Genomic DNA, 18,324 nt, shown 5'->3' on the forward strand with positions numbered 1-18,324 from the left:
TTTTCCTTAATTAATTTTATTTTACGCTCCCAGGTTAATTTCCAATCAATTGTAGTATTAAAGTACAACTGCCATTTTATTTGACATTTTGGTTCTATACCTTTTTTTCTAATAAAACAGTTATACATTTGCTTACTTGTTATTTTACATAATTTAGTAGCAGACTGAATCTTGTCCTGTGTTGTATTTTCATTTTTTGACTTAATAACGTCTTTCCATTCTTGTGGAATGGCTTGTAGTAATGTGTGAAGTTCTGCTATCCAATTTGATTTTGTAATTAGAATTTCGAGTAACATATTCGAATTAATGAATCTATTACCAAAAACAATATCTTTTATTTTTCTAATACCGGATCTTATCCAGTTTCTATACAGTAGAAATTCTAATCATAATCTCGAGCGCCCGATGTCCACTTTCGATCAATTTACTGGTTGTTGATCGCTTGGGTTATTTTTTAGACGCAAAAGTATTTGGTTCATTTGCATATTAAGCAAATGCAGCTTTTCTTTGCTAAGTAGCAATTTGTTTTGGTGCAGTTGCAGCCTTTATCGAAGGGTGGGAAGCAAGCTTAAACTTAAGGTATGTTTACTTCAATTTAAAAAATGTAATGTAGGTCTATGTAATTATAAGGGCTAGGATATGTTCGTTTGTGCTTTTATCTTCATAGATCGGATACCATTTACTATCGGCGCGTCCACCTTGAATCGACTTCACGCTATTTTACCATAAATAGAAATGTAATTACCAAATGTGAAAAGTTCGGTATTCATTTGGATTTTTAGTCAAACTAGCCTGGTATTTCTGTGTCTTTTTAGGCTATTATAGGCCTTTGGATACACAGATGTTGTTCTACAGTATCCTTTACACATTTCTTGACGCCGGTAATGGAGGGATGAATCTCAGTGGACAGTTATGAATCTATTTAGATCCCACAATGTAAATAAAATGTAGGGAGAATTCTTCTTCCAGCCAACTTCCACAATCTTTTTCTACTTTCATTAATCGTTGTATACTATTTTGTAATAGCATACGTCATGACAAGCAATGATAATATGGTAGGCCCATTCTACAATCCAGATTGACTTAAAAATCCAGGTGCTGAGTTAAAATTTCTCACTTACAATAAATAATATCATGCATGTTTACTCGATCTTATTAGTATCATAGGCCTACAATTGATTGTTTTCATTGAGGTAGGCCTACAGTATAGAACTCTCCATGCCGATGGCATCCTGTAGATGACCTAATGTTGTTTTCAAAACCAAAGTAGGGCTATAGGCTAATCGCCTTTGCCAGTTTTCGTAATAACAACAATGTCTACAACTTTATTCATCAGGAAACAAACTAAAATAGCTGAATGGTGATGAGTTATACATATGTACGACTATTCATACTCTTTGTAAATAATTGTTCACAATTATAGTAGCCTAAATGAATTACCAGATGTTTTTAAACATCCGGTAAATTCAAAATATGTATTTCAAACTTTAAGTTGATAATTTAATGCAACGTTCATTAAATTGAGGTTTTAATTTTTTGGAACAATTTTAATTTATTAATTTATTTGCACCTCCCTGTAAATAAGTGTATCGTTTATTTCGGGCCTGTAAGGTTGCAAATTCTACGAAATTCTCGGGCGATGTGGGTGTACCATGGGCACTGTGAGCTTCAAATATTAGAGAGCTGCTGACGAGTATACGTACACGTTTGGTTTGGCTACCCAAATTTGAATCATATAGGGCCTACCCTAATTTAACCAGACGTGTCACAAGGCACGAATAAGGTAGGGTAACCCATTAACTGACTCGAAAGTAGCAGAACAATTTGGTGGCTTGTCAGTTATATTAATATTTTATCTGCAGAACTTTCAGACCTAAACAAAATGTTTAGAAGAAACTATTTTAACTGCCGCATGTTTAGTGTGAAAACTGCTCATGTTTTTACCGAAGAAGTAGAATTGTTGTTATGGTATATGTCCTTAAAAGATCAAATTTTTTATTTTTTAACTCATTTAAACCCAATTTGTGTTTTGTATATAGCATTATAGAGTTGAGGGATGGGAAGAGAATGGGAAGAACAATTTTTAAATATATTCTTTATCCACTCAGTAACGAAATATTGTTTTAAATGTTTTATAGGCCTATCAATAATATACCACTAAACACAGTAAAACATTTACGATTTAATACTTTTTTTAAACTGTCCCTGAAATAGTCGATTGAAATAGTAAAGTACATGTAACGATACACCACTACGACGTTTATATTTTTGTAATTATTAAATAATACAAACGTTGAGAAACAATTGTCAGTTAAAAAGTTTTTATTTGTATATTATGTGTTTAAATATCCAGCAGTAGAGCCTACCCGCAGTCACAGTAATAAAAATGTTCTTTGTATGTGTTTATATATCTAACAGTAACCACATTCACAGTAAGAAAATTTCGATTCAAATGGCGACCAAAAATGGTTAATACGTATCTACAATATTGTCAAAGTATTGCAATACTTATCTCAGTTGTAAGTTTATTCTCCAAGGGCCCATAAATTTACCTACTTGTGTTAAGCCAAGGGCTCATAAATTTACCTACAAACTGGGAGTCTGAGAGATTGGAATGTTCCATTCATCGCAAATCAATACACTTGTATAAACGTATATTAAATCTATCAAAATAGTATTTTTAGTCGCGTGGACGCGACTCTATAGTTCACTATGTCGGTCGGTCGGTCTGGTATCACTATGCGTTTTAGCACGCGACTTATGGCTGTTGGCCTTGTTTTAAGAAAATCGGCCTGTCTTCAACATTATGATACTGTACTCGAGCTGTTCAACCGGTTTTCAGCTATTAAAAACAATTATCGTAGGAGGAGATAGGAAAATGCGAAGCATCCTCGTATTATTGTGTGCGGGTATTTTTAGTCGCGTGGACGCGACGCAATAGTTCACTATGTCGGTCGGTCGGTCTGTCGGTCCGGTATCACTATGCGTTTTATCGCTTTTCTGTACTTTTTAAACTGTTTTGATGTACAGACAAGTTTTAACTATGTCGGTCGTTAGTCGCGTGGAGAGCACGCGACTTATGGCTGTTGGCCTTGTTCAAGAGGACATCCATTAGACAGTGTATACCACGATCGGAAAACACCCCTATTTGGAGCAAATCGTTGAACCTAAATTCGTTTTAATTGTCAATAACTAATTATCTAACTCAATTTAATTAGTAAACAGGGTTACATCAGGTGGTTAAAATCAGTACCGAGATTCTAACCAACTTTATTATATACCATCGAGTAAACATTCTAGAAATAACGCGCGATTTACCGATTTTTGCCCTTACGTAAATTTATATATAGATGAAACATTAAATAGTTCAATGACGTGGTAAAATATTTGATTCTTCAGATCGCGATTTTCAAAGTTATTTGTCAAAAGTAGTCCTTAACCAAGTTTACAATTTAGAAAGCGAAAAGTAGTAGAAAGGAAAATGTTGTCTTGTTTTATTTTAATACTTTGACACGCACATACATCAAGGTGGTAAAGTAATATTAAACACACTGTTACAAAATCAAAAAGTAGCTATTGGACTACGGTATATATCGTACTTTGCACATATAGACCTTTGGACTCAAGGCAATTATTGCAATAACTACATAAGAAACACAATATAGTATGAAAGACTTTGGATTTTAAAGTTAGTTAAATTAAGGTAAAAATATGTGGCAATGAGTTCAATATGATTTCACTATTTTCAAACGTGTGCATGACCATAATAGGCCTACAGTATATGCATTTAAAATTATTCAAGTTTTCTCAGCTATACAAATATATATTATTTACCGAAGAAATGGCAAAAGAAAGTCTCAATATAAAAACAAAAATTTAAAACAAAAAGGATCCAAATCAAAATTATATAAAATGTTAAACTGACCAATTAATTTGTGTGCACAACATACATTTAAATACTTTATATTATCATAGAAATGGCCATTCATTGGCCAAGGTAAAGATTCGTTTGTTACGTTATGTATGCGGGCAAGACTTATGGCACCGTTTAGATTGATAACATAGTCATTCAGTGAGAGGCGGAGGAATCCATTTTAAAAACATGAGAGATACCACATTGCCTAAAAAATGTAACATTTTTTTCATTCCTATGTCGTAACATGAACTTAGAAATTGCCAAACATATAAAACTGTACCTACACAAAACACCTCAAAACATGCACCTATACATTTCACCATTTTAACATTACTCGACATCAATGGGTCAAGCTTACAGAGGAAGAGCACATTATATGACTGGTTACAATAAAAATGTCTAATCATCATCAGAAAATGAAAATCATCATTAAAAGCTGTAACTGTGTTTATGGAAACTGTGTACAGCTTTACCAGATAATTTTTTTTTTTTCGTTTCAGTATTATCTAGGTCTTCGCTAATATTTTCTTGAAGTATAATTATCTTATAAATAAACAATGCATTTCTTAAGCATTTCCTGAGCTAACCCTAGCATCTCATTAAACAGAAGTTTGATACGATTTCACAAGATTTACTTTCATTTCTATTACATTACAATTTTCTTTTCCATTACAATTTTTTTTTCATGAACCTTCTAGCTAAAATTCTATGACTTTTGAACTATTTTACATGGCCGGTTTAAATGTATAAATAGTTTTAAATATAATAGTAAAGCTAAACAATAAAATATTGTCATTTTTACTGTATGTTTCTTTCCATCATGAAAGCCAGGCCTGACAAAAAGTCCATGATTGTCCAGGACAACCACCTGTACAATAACTGCTTAACAAACAGGTGGTTTTAGAAGAGTTTGGTGCGAAGCCTCATCAGGAGATTTATTGTCAACACTGGTCGTACTACCGTCTAAACTACTAGAATCGCAAACAGCGCCAAATGGATGATGAAAGGGCTCCACCGACAAAATCTTGAAACTTGAATTACTGTAGCTATCGTCCTGACTCATTATCGGTAATTCAGAGGCGGGTAGTTGTTCGTTGAAAACAAGACCGTTCTCTGCCCGTGGCGACGGAGACCCTGAAAAGTCTCGTAGTTCAAGATCAGAACTATTTAAATCTGGTGTGCTTTTTGAAGTTTTGTTGGTTTTTTTGTGACTGGAAAGTTTTAGGAAACTAATTTTAGGCTGAAAAATATAGAAAATATATGTATTATTTCCTAGCTTATTCAACATTCAAATTTGGCTACTTTAATACCTATTTTACTTACCTTGTTTTTATTTTTTTACCTTATTACAGTACTTGTCCCAAAGTCTCTTTTGATCGTTTACTTTTACATCTCGCCACCAGCAGCGCAGGCATTTCATTCTTATTCTTAATTAGATTCCAGCTCAATTATGACATGCCATGTGTGCAAAAATGGATTTTATGGATATTAAGCTGAATCGGCTAAAACCTAGACTAGCCTCAAAGTAACAATCTCTTCTTCAGTCACATATCTTATTACAAAAGTCATCTATGATACTGTACCTTATAGTAAACTGATCGAGCAGATTGAGGCCTTGATGATGTCTGTAGACTTCCATATGTTGGTTGAACAAAATGGTCTGCCATCTAAAATCAAACACAAACAACTTATTTTTAACCTTATCTTTATACTAAAGCTCTGTCTACACTATCAAACTAGTTTGACAGAAAAAGTGTGGACACGATGATACCACTATCATACATCACACTTTCTGTCAAACTAGTTTGATAGTGTAGACAGAGCTTTAGGATAATACTGATTGTCCATGAATTATCCATGAATAGCAGACACATAGTAAAGCACAAATGGGAAGCAAACCAAGATAATGATGATGACTTGATTACCAACCATGATATTAACAGCAAGGCAGTTATCTCGTCGGTGGCAGTTAATCACAACTGGTAGAGGCCTTTTGATGACTTTAATTTAAAGCTGTGTCTACACTATTAAACTGATGTGCCCATATATGGACATATGACATCATATCACTACCACAAAAACAAGTACATTCTTACCCTGGTCATCATTTGACGAGCTGTTTCCATTTCTTCTTTAAAAGGGAAAGCAGGTTTTAAGTCCTCATAATTTGATGGATCACAAATACGTCTGAATTAAAAAATATGGTAGATATGATGTATTTTATTGCATTACCAAACTATCTCATACTAATCAAATTGCTTTTTAATGTTAGGCTCTGTTTACACTATCAAAGTTTATGTGACAAAAAGTGTGATGTGCCCAAATATGGTAGCGATATGCCCAAATATGGTAGTGATATGTCATCATCATGTCAATATATGAGCACATCATAAAATAAACTTTGATAGTGTAGACAGCTTTGCGCTGATTACTAGCTGCATTATATATATAGGAGTATATGTTTCCATTAGGGTAATAAAGTGCAGCGCTTAGGCGCATTGTGCAAAAAGTGCTATATAAGAACGAATATTATTATTATTATTCTTAATACTTTGGTTACTTGCTTACTTGGTTGAGTTGACATAACAATATATAAAATACATAGTACTTTTGTAGTTGACTGAATTTTATTAAATCTTACTAACTTTGATATTGTTTGCAAGGCATCAACACGATCCCTATTCATTCTAAATGCCTTGATCACATCTACTGCTTCACTGCAAGTACATGCAGGCATTCTCTATATAAAACAAACAAGAAGTACTCAGTAGTATTACATTTATGAGTTGAATCGGGAGAATATTGAATGATTGTTGTACTGTATATATAACAAGGCACAACTACAAAACATTATTTGCTATTACAGTATATAACACACTTTATTTACCTCCGCCAAGGAGGTATATGTAATCGGTAGCGTGTGTTTGTTTGTTTGTGTGTTAGCAGGATTACTCAAAAAGTAATTACAAGATCTTTACCAAAATTAATATAGATAGATATGTGGTCAAGGACCATTCCATTAAATTTTGGAACCATTTGGGACCATGGTCCCAATTCTGGACCACTTTTTAGTATACTTTTCAGACCTGCTAGTGTTAAAGATAGGACAGAATTTTTCAAAAGCCGGCGAGCAGTCTTAAAGTAACAAGTAAACTGAAATTGCATTTTCTCGAGAACTGCTTGTCCAAAAAACTTCATTTTTGTACTTGTAAGAGGCAAGAGTTATAATTTGTAATTTTAAAACATCATTTGATTTAATGTGCACATTTTTTTATGCGAGTAGTTTAAAAAACATATTTCTTTTCAAATTCACTCGTTTGATTTTTGCGTTGCTGTTCTACTGTCAACTGAAGCTATTGTTAATTGAAAGGCTTGTTACATAACCATTACACCAAAGTCGCATACACATGCTTGTAGTGAAATTAGGCTAAATCACAAACAGCATTAAGACACACACAGATATATATATATATTTTTTTTTACCGGAGAAATCTTATGTAGGAGAATTTTACAGTAGGCACTCTCGGAGTGGCTTTCTAGTTGTATTCTTGCAATTTGATTGGTTAATTATGCATCATGTGTTATTATAGTTTTACCTAATGGAAAAGTGATATCTAATGGTGATAATTAACACCTTTTTGTAAACATTTGAGAATTTTTGCATTGACTGATCCAAGTCCAAATTTGGAGTACTCACTTTTTTAATGGCCTAACATTCGTCAATGATCTACAATGGATAAATTGAATAAAGTAGGTTTGTTATAAAACAAATAATGAATGTTTTATATTTGTTGAATGCAAAGAATATTTTGGCTCCGTCTCATTATAAATAGAGCAGTCAATTTTCCAAGTAATGAGATTATTTGTACCACTCACAAAAATTCATTATTTGTATACTATATAATACACAAATAAACTTGTATTCATTTAATCTGCAGCTTCTCTCTTTAGTCATTGTAGAATAGTAGAACAATTTTAAATATCGCCATTGAATATCACTTTTATCCTTTAATAGAACTAATAATGAATGGTACATGATACAAAATTAACCAATCAAATGGAAGATACACTCAGGTGTGTTAATATTTCATAGATTTTCACCTAAAAATTTAATACTGAAATACGAACACTGTTTGCTAATTTGCCATTTTAATAAATGTGTTTTATCAAAAGAAAGATGCATACCCTCACAATGTGATTTAGACATAAGGCCTTTGTAGTGCAGTCTTCAACCAGACTTATTAACTTTCCAGCCTAAAAAAAAACATTGTTATTGAAAAATCAGCACAATCCAATAAAATATTAAAGAATAGCAGTCTGTCAGCTGGTTCGTTTGTGATACTAAAAATGTACTATAACAAAACATTGTACAGTCTGAGTAGGCCTTTTTATTTAAGCCCTACAGTAGCTGGGCTACAAAAAATAAGTTTTTAAAAAATATGAAATATTTACCTCACTAGCATGAAAATAGCCTTTGTACCCTACAATCAACCGTTGCTTTCTAAATGGCATATCTGCCTAATTAAAAAAGAAAAAACTTAAATTAGAAATATAATATTGCATATCCCTAACTTTGAAGGAATCACCTACCACTTCTTAATTTTGGGACACTCCTATCCTATAATATTGAGGAAATTAGGACTCCAAAGGCCAATATTCAATTCATTAAACTTTCAACATTGAACATTATTATACAGAATAAATAAGACAACACTATGCCGTGAAAAGAATTAAAGCCTTTTTAGTTGACCTCTACCGGGTCCTACTAAAACCAGGCCAGGTAAATGCCCTCATATATTTTAACGCTTGGATACAGATAAGTTTATAAACTTATACAGTATAATAAACTGCGAGACATTTTAGGCCACGTCCTTCAGATAATTTAATTGCATCGAACAGTTCCAGTTTTGGGTGTTTCAATCAAATATCTTTTTCTTCAGCAACTACTTCATCTATTTTATATATTATAGACAGGTAGCTACTGTAGGCCTCTAGTACTAGTAGTAGAGGCCAGCTAAGTATTTTTTGTTTGTTTTATCTCGGTTGGGTTCTTCATGTTAGCATCGCAATTAAAATCAAATCCAAGGTTTAATGGGAACATTTTACAACTGAATAAAAAAAATGATGTAAATTGTTATTATAAATAGTACTGTACGTAATAAAATATTCACATTTTTAAATTTCTAGCTACAGTAACTTAATCATACTTCATGATTGAGGCCTTTTTCTTCCTTGCCCTAATCAATATTGGTATACTGTAATTGTTTTATAATTAATGTAAATTGATTAACCATAAATCAGTAATAAATTAAATTGTTTTTAACATCATTATGGGGAAAGGAAGATGTTATGATGGATCATTAAAAAGAGACATATTGTACACAAAGCCTAGGCCCTATTAACAATTATTAGTACTATCTAGGCCTAGGCCTAATTAATAATAATGTGGAATGATAATAAAAAACAGGCTTAATTTATAATATAAATCAAAATAAAATAAAATATAGCCCGGTAGTTTTCAATATAGTTTATTCTATTCATTCATTCATTCATTCATTTATTCGGTCAAAATCAACATACAATACATGATTACATAACAATGTTACAATACAAAAAGTTAAAACTTGAGACAATAAAAAGAAGGATAAAATGTTATAAACAATCTAAAAACAATGCAAAAGCCTAAAATGATGGTTAAAAAATGGCTTAAAAATGGTTTAAAAATGGCATAAAATACAGCATTAAAAACAGAATATCGTTCAGTACCATAGTTTAAAAAAGTCAGAAAAAAAAATACAAGTTATAAAAAGACAAAAGAATATTAAAAAGCGTTTAGTTAAAAAGAGAACAGCAGAATAAAGTTATGAACATGAGAATAAAACAGTGAAGTTGATTTCGACCAGGATAGCCCAAAAAAACCAATTACCTAGGTTTATTTCCGTTGGGGTCCTGTAGTATTGTATTGTGATTTTAAATTATTTTATCCTTATTTACCGGTTTTCTCTTTTGTTCGTTAAGTATTCTTTAACCAGTTTTCTAAATATCCCAACACTCATGGTGTTTTTTATGTCGTTTGGTAATTTATTCCAGTCATTAATGGCTGTAGCATAAAAAGTTCCATCGATAGCTTTAGATGCTTTTGGCGGAATGAAGTTGAATTCACTTTGTCGTGTACCGTGGCTATGTTGGTCACACACCTTATCAAAATATTCATTTAAATACGGGGGAGCGGAATTATTTAAAATCTTATGTACTGTATTTAACTTCATTTGAGTTACTCTGTCTTCGACATTTAATAATCCTAGTTTATTCAACTCTTTCTGTCCAATATGGGTTCTTGGTCCTTCACTTAAAATATATCTAACCATATTGTTTTGCATGACTTGTAACTTATTTTTACATTTCTTTGTAGTGGCAGAATACCATGATGAACATGCATAATCGAAATTACATTGAATAAGTGCATAGCTTAAAATTTTTCTTGCATTTTCATTTAAAAAAGAAGCTTGTCGGTAAAGAAATCGTTGTCTTGCCGTAATCTTTTTAACGACTGCATTAACGATTTTTTCGCCCGACAAGGATTTATCTAATGGTATACCAAGGTAGTTTATGGAAGAGGATTCTTTTATTGGCACACCATTGCAGTGAATTGAGAAATCAGTGGCCTCCTTTAATTTAAATTTGGAACCAAATAGTATCGCTTCTGTTTTTCCTAAGTGAATTGATAGCTTATTATCAATTAGCCACTCGTTACAAGATTTCAATTCAGTGCTTAGTTTTTTGGCCAATAAGGTCGGGTCCTTTCCAGAAACCATCAGGATACTATCATCGGCATATAAAATAAGTTTACAGTTAACACTAGTCGGCATATCATTGATGTAACATAGGCCTAATAATTCGTAAATGATAATAGCCGATAGTGCGCATTTGGCGTTTCATAGAAAATAACGTTTTTCTGGCGGCGACTCAACCTGGCTTAAACTAAACCAGGCCTAGTTAGGCCCTCCTATCTATTATAGGCCGAGGCTAGCTTAGGCCTCTAGGTAGGCTAAAAGGAGGCCTACTGGCTAGCCTAAAGATTCGTTAGGATAGGCCCTAGTAACAACAATTGTATTGTACCTTTTTTAGTTGGTCGCACAGATTATCAAAATCAGTCATTTCTGTTTTTTACAGGTTTACCTTTTATTCAAAATTGTGTTGTTTACAACTTCGCCATGACCACCGCCAGTTGGCAGACGCCGCCAGCGTCTCACAATATGTCTTTTTATGGAACGCCTTTGCTGCCTTCTGTTCTAAATTCAATCAACGAGAAAAAATCCTCAGCATTTTTTTTTTTTATATAATAAGCGAAACCATACTCTTTTGCTCTATTTCCGCGCCGCAGATCTGTAATATTAATAATAATTGTTAAAATTGGTCGTATTCATACATTATATAAAATTGTAATTCCTGGTATTGTTGGAGATGTGATTAATTATTCCCATCGCTGATCACGTGAGAGGATTGATTTTAGGGGAATCCCCATAGCTATACCGACCACCTGACCTATTTTAGTTTGTGCGCCATCTCATCATCGACAAAACAGGGACAGTGTTTGTTGTCTTTAGAATCAACTTTAAATACAGTAGATATTGTAATTGAATGTTAGGAAGGTCCATTATTATAGTTTTTGTAACACAAAGTTCTGTACTAGGCCTATACGATACATTACTACTAGACTAGGCCAACATAGCCAGGCAGGTCACCAGTAAGTAAAATACTAGAATAGTTAAGTATTATTATTATATTGTTTGTTGTTCTGTACAGTGTACAGAATCATTGTAGCCTAGGCTAGGCCTATGTCTCTCTCTTTCTACCGGGCCCTATCTATGTTTAACATTATTATTATTTTTTTGGAGTTGCTGGTTTGATTCCCTAATAATAAAGTTATGGGGCGCTATTATCGTTATAATTACTCACCATCTTTATTGAGTACAAGGGTTAATAGACTTTACTCAGCATATTAACAACATCTTGCGTTAAGTACTTTCTGCCGCTACTGCAGTTTTGCAACAAAACTGAGCATAAAACTTTACGGTCACTCGCCATCAGCAGGTGAATGTTTTTAAATTGGAGAAGCTCGAGAGATTGTGGTGTGAAAGTGCAGTAGCACCATACATTCTTTGGGAAACTTTGCCTCGAAACTAAATGAACATATATGAATACTACGTATGTTTTCCATATACAGAGACTAATGCCTGTATTGCCATTGCCATATTTGCCATTCTTATTCAGTGTGTTTTATGATTTAAATATATCGGTCGTGTTTTATTTTGGTAAAAATAAAATGTATCTCTGGCAGGGGTGCTGTAGATCCAGGATTTTTAAAATGTGGGAGCACTAACAGTAACATATGATTATTGATTAATTTATTGTCAAAAATAGATATCAAAAGCAGTTTCAAATTTAATTTTAGGTCTCAAGATGTGAGATCGCATGCTTTAAGCTACGACTGTGTAAGGACCTGTGTCTGCTGCAAAAAATTAACTGGTTAATAACCATGTGAATAAATTACCCCCAATTTCTTGGCAGCAGAAACAGGACACATTTTTAAAAACTGGTTAAATGGCAGCCTGACAATAACTGTTATTGCTGTGCAACTTTTAGCTGTAGCACAAAATAACAATTTGATTGACAGCCACTGACCTCGAGTCAACTACAGTAACCTTTGAATTGACTGCCAGTGCCCATTGCCTTTTGTGTATTGTTAACGTCGATGAATTTAAATGGTTACTTAGGAGCAAAAATTGAGCAGAAAAACAGTTTATTCGGCACTATATAGCAGAAACATGCTATGCATGCGTTGATCATAGCAGCTGTGGAACCACTGTCCAAAACATGTACCCAAACAAAACATCTTTCAAGACAATGAGGATGTTTAGTACAGCCCAATTCAACAACTCCCTTTTTGTATGCTACCAATTTGATATGTAAGCAATTTCAATGCAACCAATTTCATATGTCAATGTTTTACCTACCCGTGTCCTCAAGAAAAACCAACACTTTTTTTTAAAACAGATAATTATGTCAGATGATGAAGATGTCCTGTTTGAGACTTTTGATGTTGGTCTGCTCAACAAGAAAGCAAAAAATGTGGCAGATATCCTACACACACCAGAAGATAGAAGACTGATTAAAACACTGTTTCTTTGTGGAGCTTTTATGTCTGTTGTGAGTTTTTTTGTTTTTGTGAAATTCCAATACCATACTTTTTCCCTCATAGAATATAAATTTCCTTCTCCATCATTTCATTTCTATAGCCCACCAGCCTATTTTGAAAATTTGTCAAATGTTCATTGTTTTTTTATGCAAAGGGAACATCCACTATTATTACCACTCCCCCTTTTAGAAATCCAGGTCCACCCTTCTGGAGAAAAATGTCAGGAAATCCACATAAAAGCAAGCTTATGTCGACATGCAGCTCAACTCAAAGGAACTAGTTGTGTGAGAACGCTTTGTCGACATACGAGCAACTGAGCGAAAATGAAAGGAACAAACGGTGCAAGCGCTTTTGTTGACAATAGAATTGATTGTAACTAGTTGTTACGGCACACATGACAGGTCTGTAGGAACAAGTATGCGCGAGCCCTTATATGGTAACATTGAACTGATCGTTAGTGGTCGAGGTTATCTAGTTTTCAGTTCCAGAAATATTAAAACATGGGCAACTGAAAGGAACTAAGCTCATGTTGACACAGTTGAGCTGAGTTCCATGTCGACATAAGTGCACTGCATAAGTCTTATATAACCTATTCAGGTTTAAGTACTATTAAATTATTATGATGATATTGACTTTTTCATTTACTTTTAGGGCTTATGTATTGCTGTTCTCGGGCCGACTTTACCATTTTTAGAATCACAGACAGGCAGTACTCCCTCCCAAATAGTTTATGTGTTTCTAGGCAGAGGATTTGGATATTTCATTGGATCAATTTTGACGGGGTGTATGTTTGAGATGCTGAACCCTCTGATGTTCATAGGAATATGTCTTGCCACATGCACGTTCAGTTTGTGTTTTATTCCAACAGCATCGGATGTTAGCCTGGTCATGTTCTTGTTTGTTTTTATTGGCTTGGCTATGGGATCATTGGACACAGGTAAAATATCTTGTTCTTTACTTCTTTCTGCTATGTTAATTACCACCTCTATATTGTACTTGAGTAAGTCTATCACAACAAGATCAATCTTTGAACTGATAAAAATTCAGTGACACAAGACTAGGCTGTTGGCTAATAAAATCGAACCTGTAGTTTGTGTCATCTTTGATTGTTCATTAATTTGTATACTGTATAACAAAATGTCTTTTCTTTAAATCCTATGCCTCAACAACTACCTTGTTTTGTTGTTTGTCTTGATTGATTAAACCTGTTTGTTAATTGTTTTTTACTTTATTTATTCATTGCAGGAGCTAATGTTGTGTGTTTGAGATTGTGGGGAAAAAGATCACCCCCATTTATGCAGGCCTTACATTTTAGTTTTGCCGTGGGAGCACTGTTAGCGCCATTAATGGTCAAGCCATTTCTGACCACAGAGCTGACTAGAAATAGTCGAAATGCCAGCCTATCAGAGGATTTTCATACTGAAACCATAACTATACTGTATAATGCAACTGAAATTTCTACAACAGACGGACCACTGTCCACAACAGAATTTATAACCACTAGTAGTTTTGCACGATCGACTGACAATATTATTACCACAGAAGAACGAATGTCCACTAGCATTGGTAGTTCAGTACATCCAACTGACAACATCACTACCATTGTTAGTTCAGCACAACCGACTACCAATGTTAATACAGCAGCAAAAGAACCAATTTCCACTAACACTAGTAGTTCAGCACAACCGACTACCAATGTTACTACAACAGCAAAAGAACCAATTTCCACTAATACTAGTAGTTCAGCACAAGCGACTGACAATATTACTACCACAGAAGAACCAAATTCCACTATTCTTACAGTACCAGTAACAGTAACATTAGGTGGCGGTGATGATAAAAAAATAACCAATATCTACTATATAATTGCTGCATTTGTTGCCTTTAATAGCTTAGCATTCTTTTACTTTTCCTGGAGCTCCCCAAAGAAAAAAATGCATAATCAAATGTCTGCTAGTGTATCTGGTACAAGTTTTAGTAGTCGCTTCAATCAACAGATGCTGTCAATAATGTTTGTGTTCTATTTCCTGTACGTAGGAGCAGAGATTGCATTTGGCAGTTTTATCTTTTCTTATGCCATTGATAGTAAGTTAGGGATGAGTGAAGATGAAGCTTCTTTACTTAACTCTTCCTTCTGGATCAGCTTCGCTATGTTTCGTGCCATTGCAATTTGTTGTGCAAGCTATTTTCCTCCTTATTACCTACTCGTAGCAGACATGATTGGCTGTATAGCATCTTCTTTTCTCCTACTCTTTTTTGGTGGTACCTACTTATACGCTCTGTGGTTTGGTACGATTTTGCTTGGTGCTTCAATGGCTTCTCTTTTTCCAACTGGTCTATCGTGGTTAGAACAATATCTGACAGTTACTGGTAAAGCCGCAGCAATGCTGGTAATAGGTGCTGCTGCTGGTGAAATGGTAATACCTTTTCTTGTTGGCCAATATTTTCAAGAAGATAGTGATAAAGGTAACGATGATATGTTGATGTACATAATGGTTGCTATTTCTGTGGCATTACCCTTGTTGTTCTATGCCGCAAATACAATTGCTGTAAATAATGCTGAAAAATGCCTACATAACAAAAAACCTGAAAAGAAAGCAATGCTGTCTAAGGCAAACGTGGAAGCAGCCATTACAGAAGCAAGAAAACCAAAAATGCATAAAAATGGAAAGACCATTACATTCTCATCAAAAAAGCACAGTGAATAGTATGTTATATTTGTTGTATTTAGTGCATCAGGGTTACAAACTGTTGTTCATCAACAGGTCAATTTTTGTCTCAGTTTTAGAATAAACAAATAGGCTGAAAGATACGCATTGCTAGTTTGCCATAACACATTCCTTTTTAACAAGAGTTGTGGTGTTATCAAATAAGCTTAGTTTTGATTAAAATAAAAAAATGAATAAATGATACAAATAAAAGACCAGCATAAACATTAAATATTAAATCATCTCAGTGATGTGGGCATATCAATTTTATTTATTTATTTTTTTACTCCCAACCAACCACACCAAAAATTACATAATTATCTCATTTAGTATTTTTTTGCAATTTATTAAAAAGTCACCTGTTTTTCTGTATGGTACGCACAGAGGTGGGATCGTACAATAACTGTAGGATTAGTGATACACTAATATGATTGGAGTATTTAACAAAAAGACTAACCAATAATTTTGAGTAATACTCAGATTTTGTTTTCAATTTCGATAGTTGTTTAAATGTATCTTTTAAAAGTTTTTGTATTATGTTTATGATAAATCATATAAAATGAAATACTAATATGATTATTGTAATAATTAAGCAGTTGTTGACAAAATGTCAAAAACCAAGACTAACCAAAAGTTGGTGGTGCATTTGTTGTTTTTATACTTTAAAAAGTAATACTCAGAATTGTTTTTAAAAGTTGGTATATGTTGTGTTTTTGACAAATTTGTCATTAATTAAATACTAATAATATGATCAGTGTATTAATTGTAGTTTATATACCCAGGTTGAATGATATCTGCCTCGCTTTCTTTGTTTATATACTACAGGAGACTCGTTTTATAATAGATTACATTCCATCTGCTTTTAAATATCTCTTATTCAGTTCATATTTCAAAAGAATGCAGAATAACTTCTTGGAATGATTTCATGGAATGTGTAATAATGTGATATCACATTCTATTTTATAAGGATGGCGATCAAGAGGATGCTGTGAATGATTATAGTGTTGAGCAAGACAAGATGATTATGTTGATGAGTAAGGCGACGGAAATGATTATGTTGATGAACAAAACGACAGAAATGATGATTATGTTGATGATTAAGATGAAGAAAATGATCATTATGTTGACGACCAAGATGATGAAGATGATTATGTTGATGCGCAAGACGACGGAAATGATGAGTATGTTGATGCGCAAGACGACGGAAATGATGAGTATGTTGATGCGCAAGACGACGAAAATGATGATTTATGTTGATGAGCAAGACGACGGAAATGATGATTATGTTGATGAGCAAGACGACGACGATTATGTTGATGAGCAAGACGACGATAATTATGTTGATGAGCAAAACGACGAAGATGATTAGGTTTATGAGCAAAACTACGGAAATGATGATTATGTAGATGAACAAGACGACGGAAATAATGATCATGCTGATGAGCAAAACTACGGAAATGATGATTATGTTGATGAACAAGACGACGGAAATAATGATCATGTTGATGAACAAGACGACGAAGATGATTATGTTGATGAGCAGACGACGGAAATGATGATTATAGTGATGAGCAAGACGACGGAAATGATGATTATGTTGATGAGCAGGACGACGGAAATGATGATTATGTTGATGAACAAGACGACGGAAAGGATGATTATGTTGATGAGCAAAACGACGAAGATGATTATGTTGATGAGCAGACGACGGAAATGATGATTATAGTGATGAGCAGACGACGGAAATGATGATTATAGTGATGAGCAAGACGACGAGATGATTATGTTGATGAGAAGACAAACGGAAATGATGATTATTTTGATAAACAAGACGACGGAAATGCTGATTATGGTGATGAGCAAAACGACGAGATGATTATGTTGATGAGCAAGACGACGGAAATGATGATTATGTTGATGAGCAAGACGACGGAAATGATGATTATGGTGATGAGCAAAACGACGAGATGATTATGTTGATGAGCAAGACGACGGAAATGATGATTATGTTGATGAGCAAGACGACGGAAATGATGATTATGTTGATGAGCAAAACGACGAGATGATGATTATGTTGATGAGCAAAACGACGGAAATGATGATTATGTTGATGAGCAAAACGACGAAGATGATTATTGATGGGCAAAACGACGAAGATGATTATGTTGATGAGCAGACGACGGAAATGATGATTATGGTGATGAGCAAAACGACGAGATGATTATGTTGATGAGAAGACGACGGAAATGATGATTATGTTGATAAGCAAAACGACGAGATGATTATGTTGATGAGCAAGACGCAGAAATGATCATTATGTTGATGAGCAAGACGACGGAAATGATGATTATGTTGATGAGCAAGACGACGGAAATGATGATTATGGTGATGAGCAAAACGACGAGATGATTATGTTGATGAGCAAGACGACGGAAATGATGATTATGTTGATGAGCAAGACGACGGAAATGATGATTATGTTGATGAGCAAAACGACGAGA

General features: G+C 33.8%; 2 protein-coding genes across 3 annotated transcripts; one reads left to right on the forward strand and one right to left on the reverse strand.

The window, feature by feature from the left end:
* The first annotated feature begins 523 nt into the window (after positions 1 to 523).
* Positions 524 to 16,582, forward strand: LOC144847799 (sodium-dependent glucose transporter 1A-like). 2 transcript variants are annotated; one of them, XM_078704320.1, is made up of 4 exons: positions 524 to 579; positions 12,974 to 13,126; positions 13,767 to 14,052; positions 14,361 to 16,582. In XM_078704320.1, exons 2-4 carry the CDS (start codon positions 12,980 to 12,982, stop codon positions 15,821 to 15,823), a joined length of 1,896 nt encoding a protein of 631 aa, XP_078560446.1. In that variant the 5' UTR covers positions 524 to 579; positions 12,974 to 12,979; the 3' UTR covers positions 15,824 to 16,582. The 2 variants fall into 2 exon arrangements, with proteins under 2 accessions (XP_078560446.1, XP_078560445.1); XM_078704319.1 differs by lacking the exon at positions 524 to 579 and adding an exon at positions 11,487 to 11,663.
* LOC144847807 (uncharacterized) lies at positions 3,471 to 11,159 on the reverse strand. The gene is made up of 7 exons (XM_078704333.1): positions 11,036 to 11,159; positions 8,369 to 8,434; positions 8,102 to 8,170; positions 6,562 to 6,656; positions 6,013 to 6,103; positions 5,500 to 5,583; positions 3,471 to 5,156 (listed from the first exon to the last, which is right to left on the reverse strand). The coding sequence occupies exons 1-7, from the start codon at positions 11,072 to 11,074 to the stop codon at positions 4,800 to 4,802; spliced, it is 801 nt and encodes a 266-aa protein (XP_078560459.1). The 5' UTR covers positions 11,075 to 11,159; the 3' UTR covers positions 3,471 to 4,799.
* Positions 16,583 to 18,324: the final 1,742 nt, after the last annotated feature.

This window comes from Antedon bifida, chromosome 7, assembly GCF_963402885.1.
Source record: "Antedon bifida chromosome 7, ecAntBifi1.1, whole genome shotgun sequence".
NCBI classification, from domain to species: Eukaryota; Metazoa; Echinodermata; class Crinoidea; order Comatulida; family Antedonidae; genus Antedon; species Antedon bifida.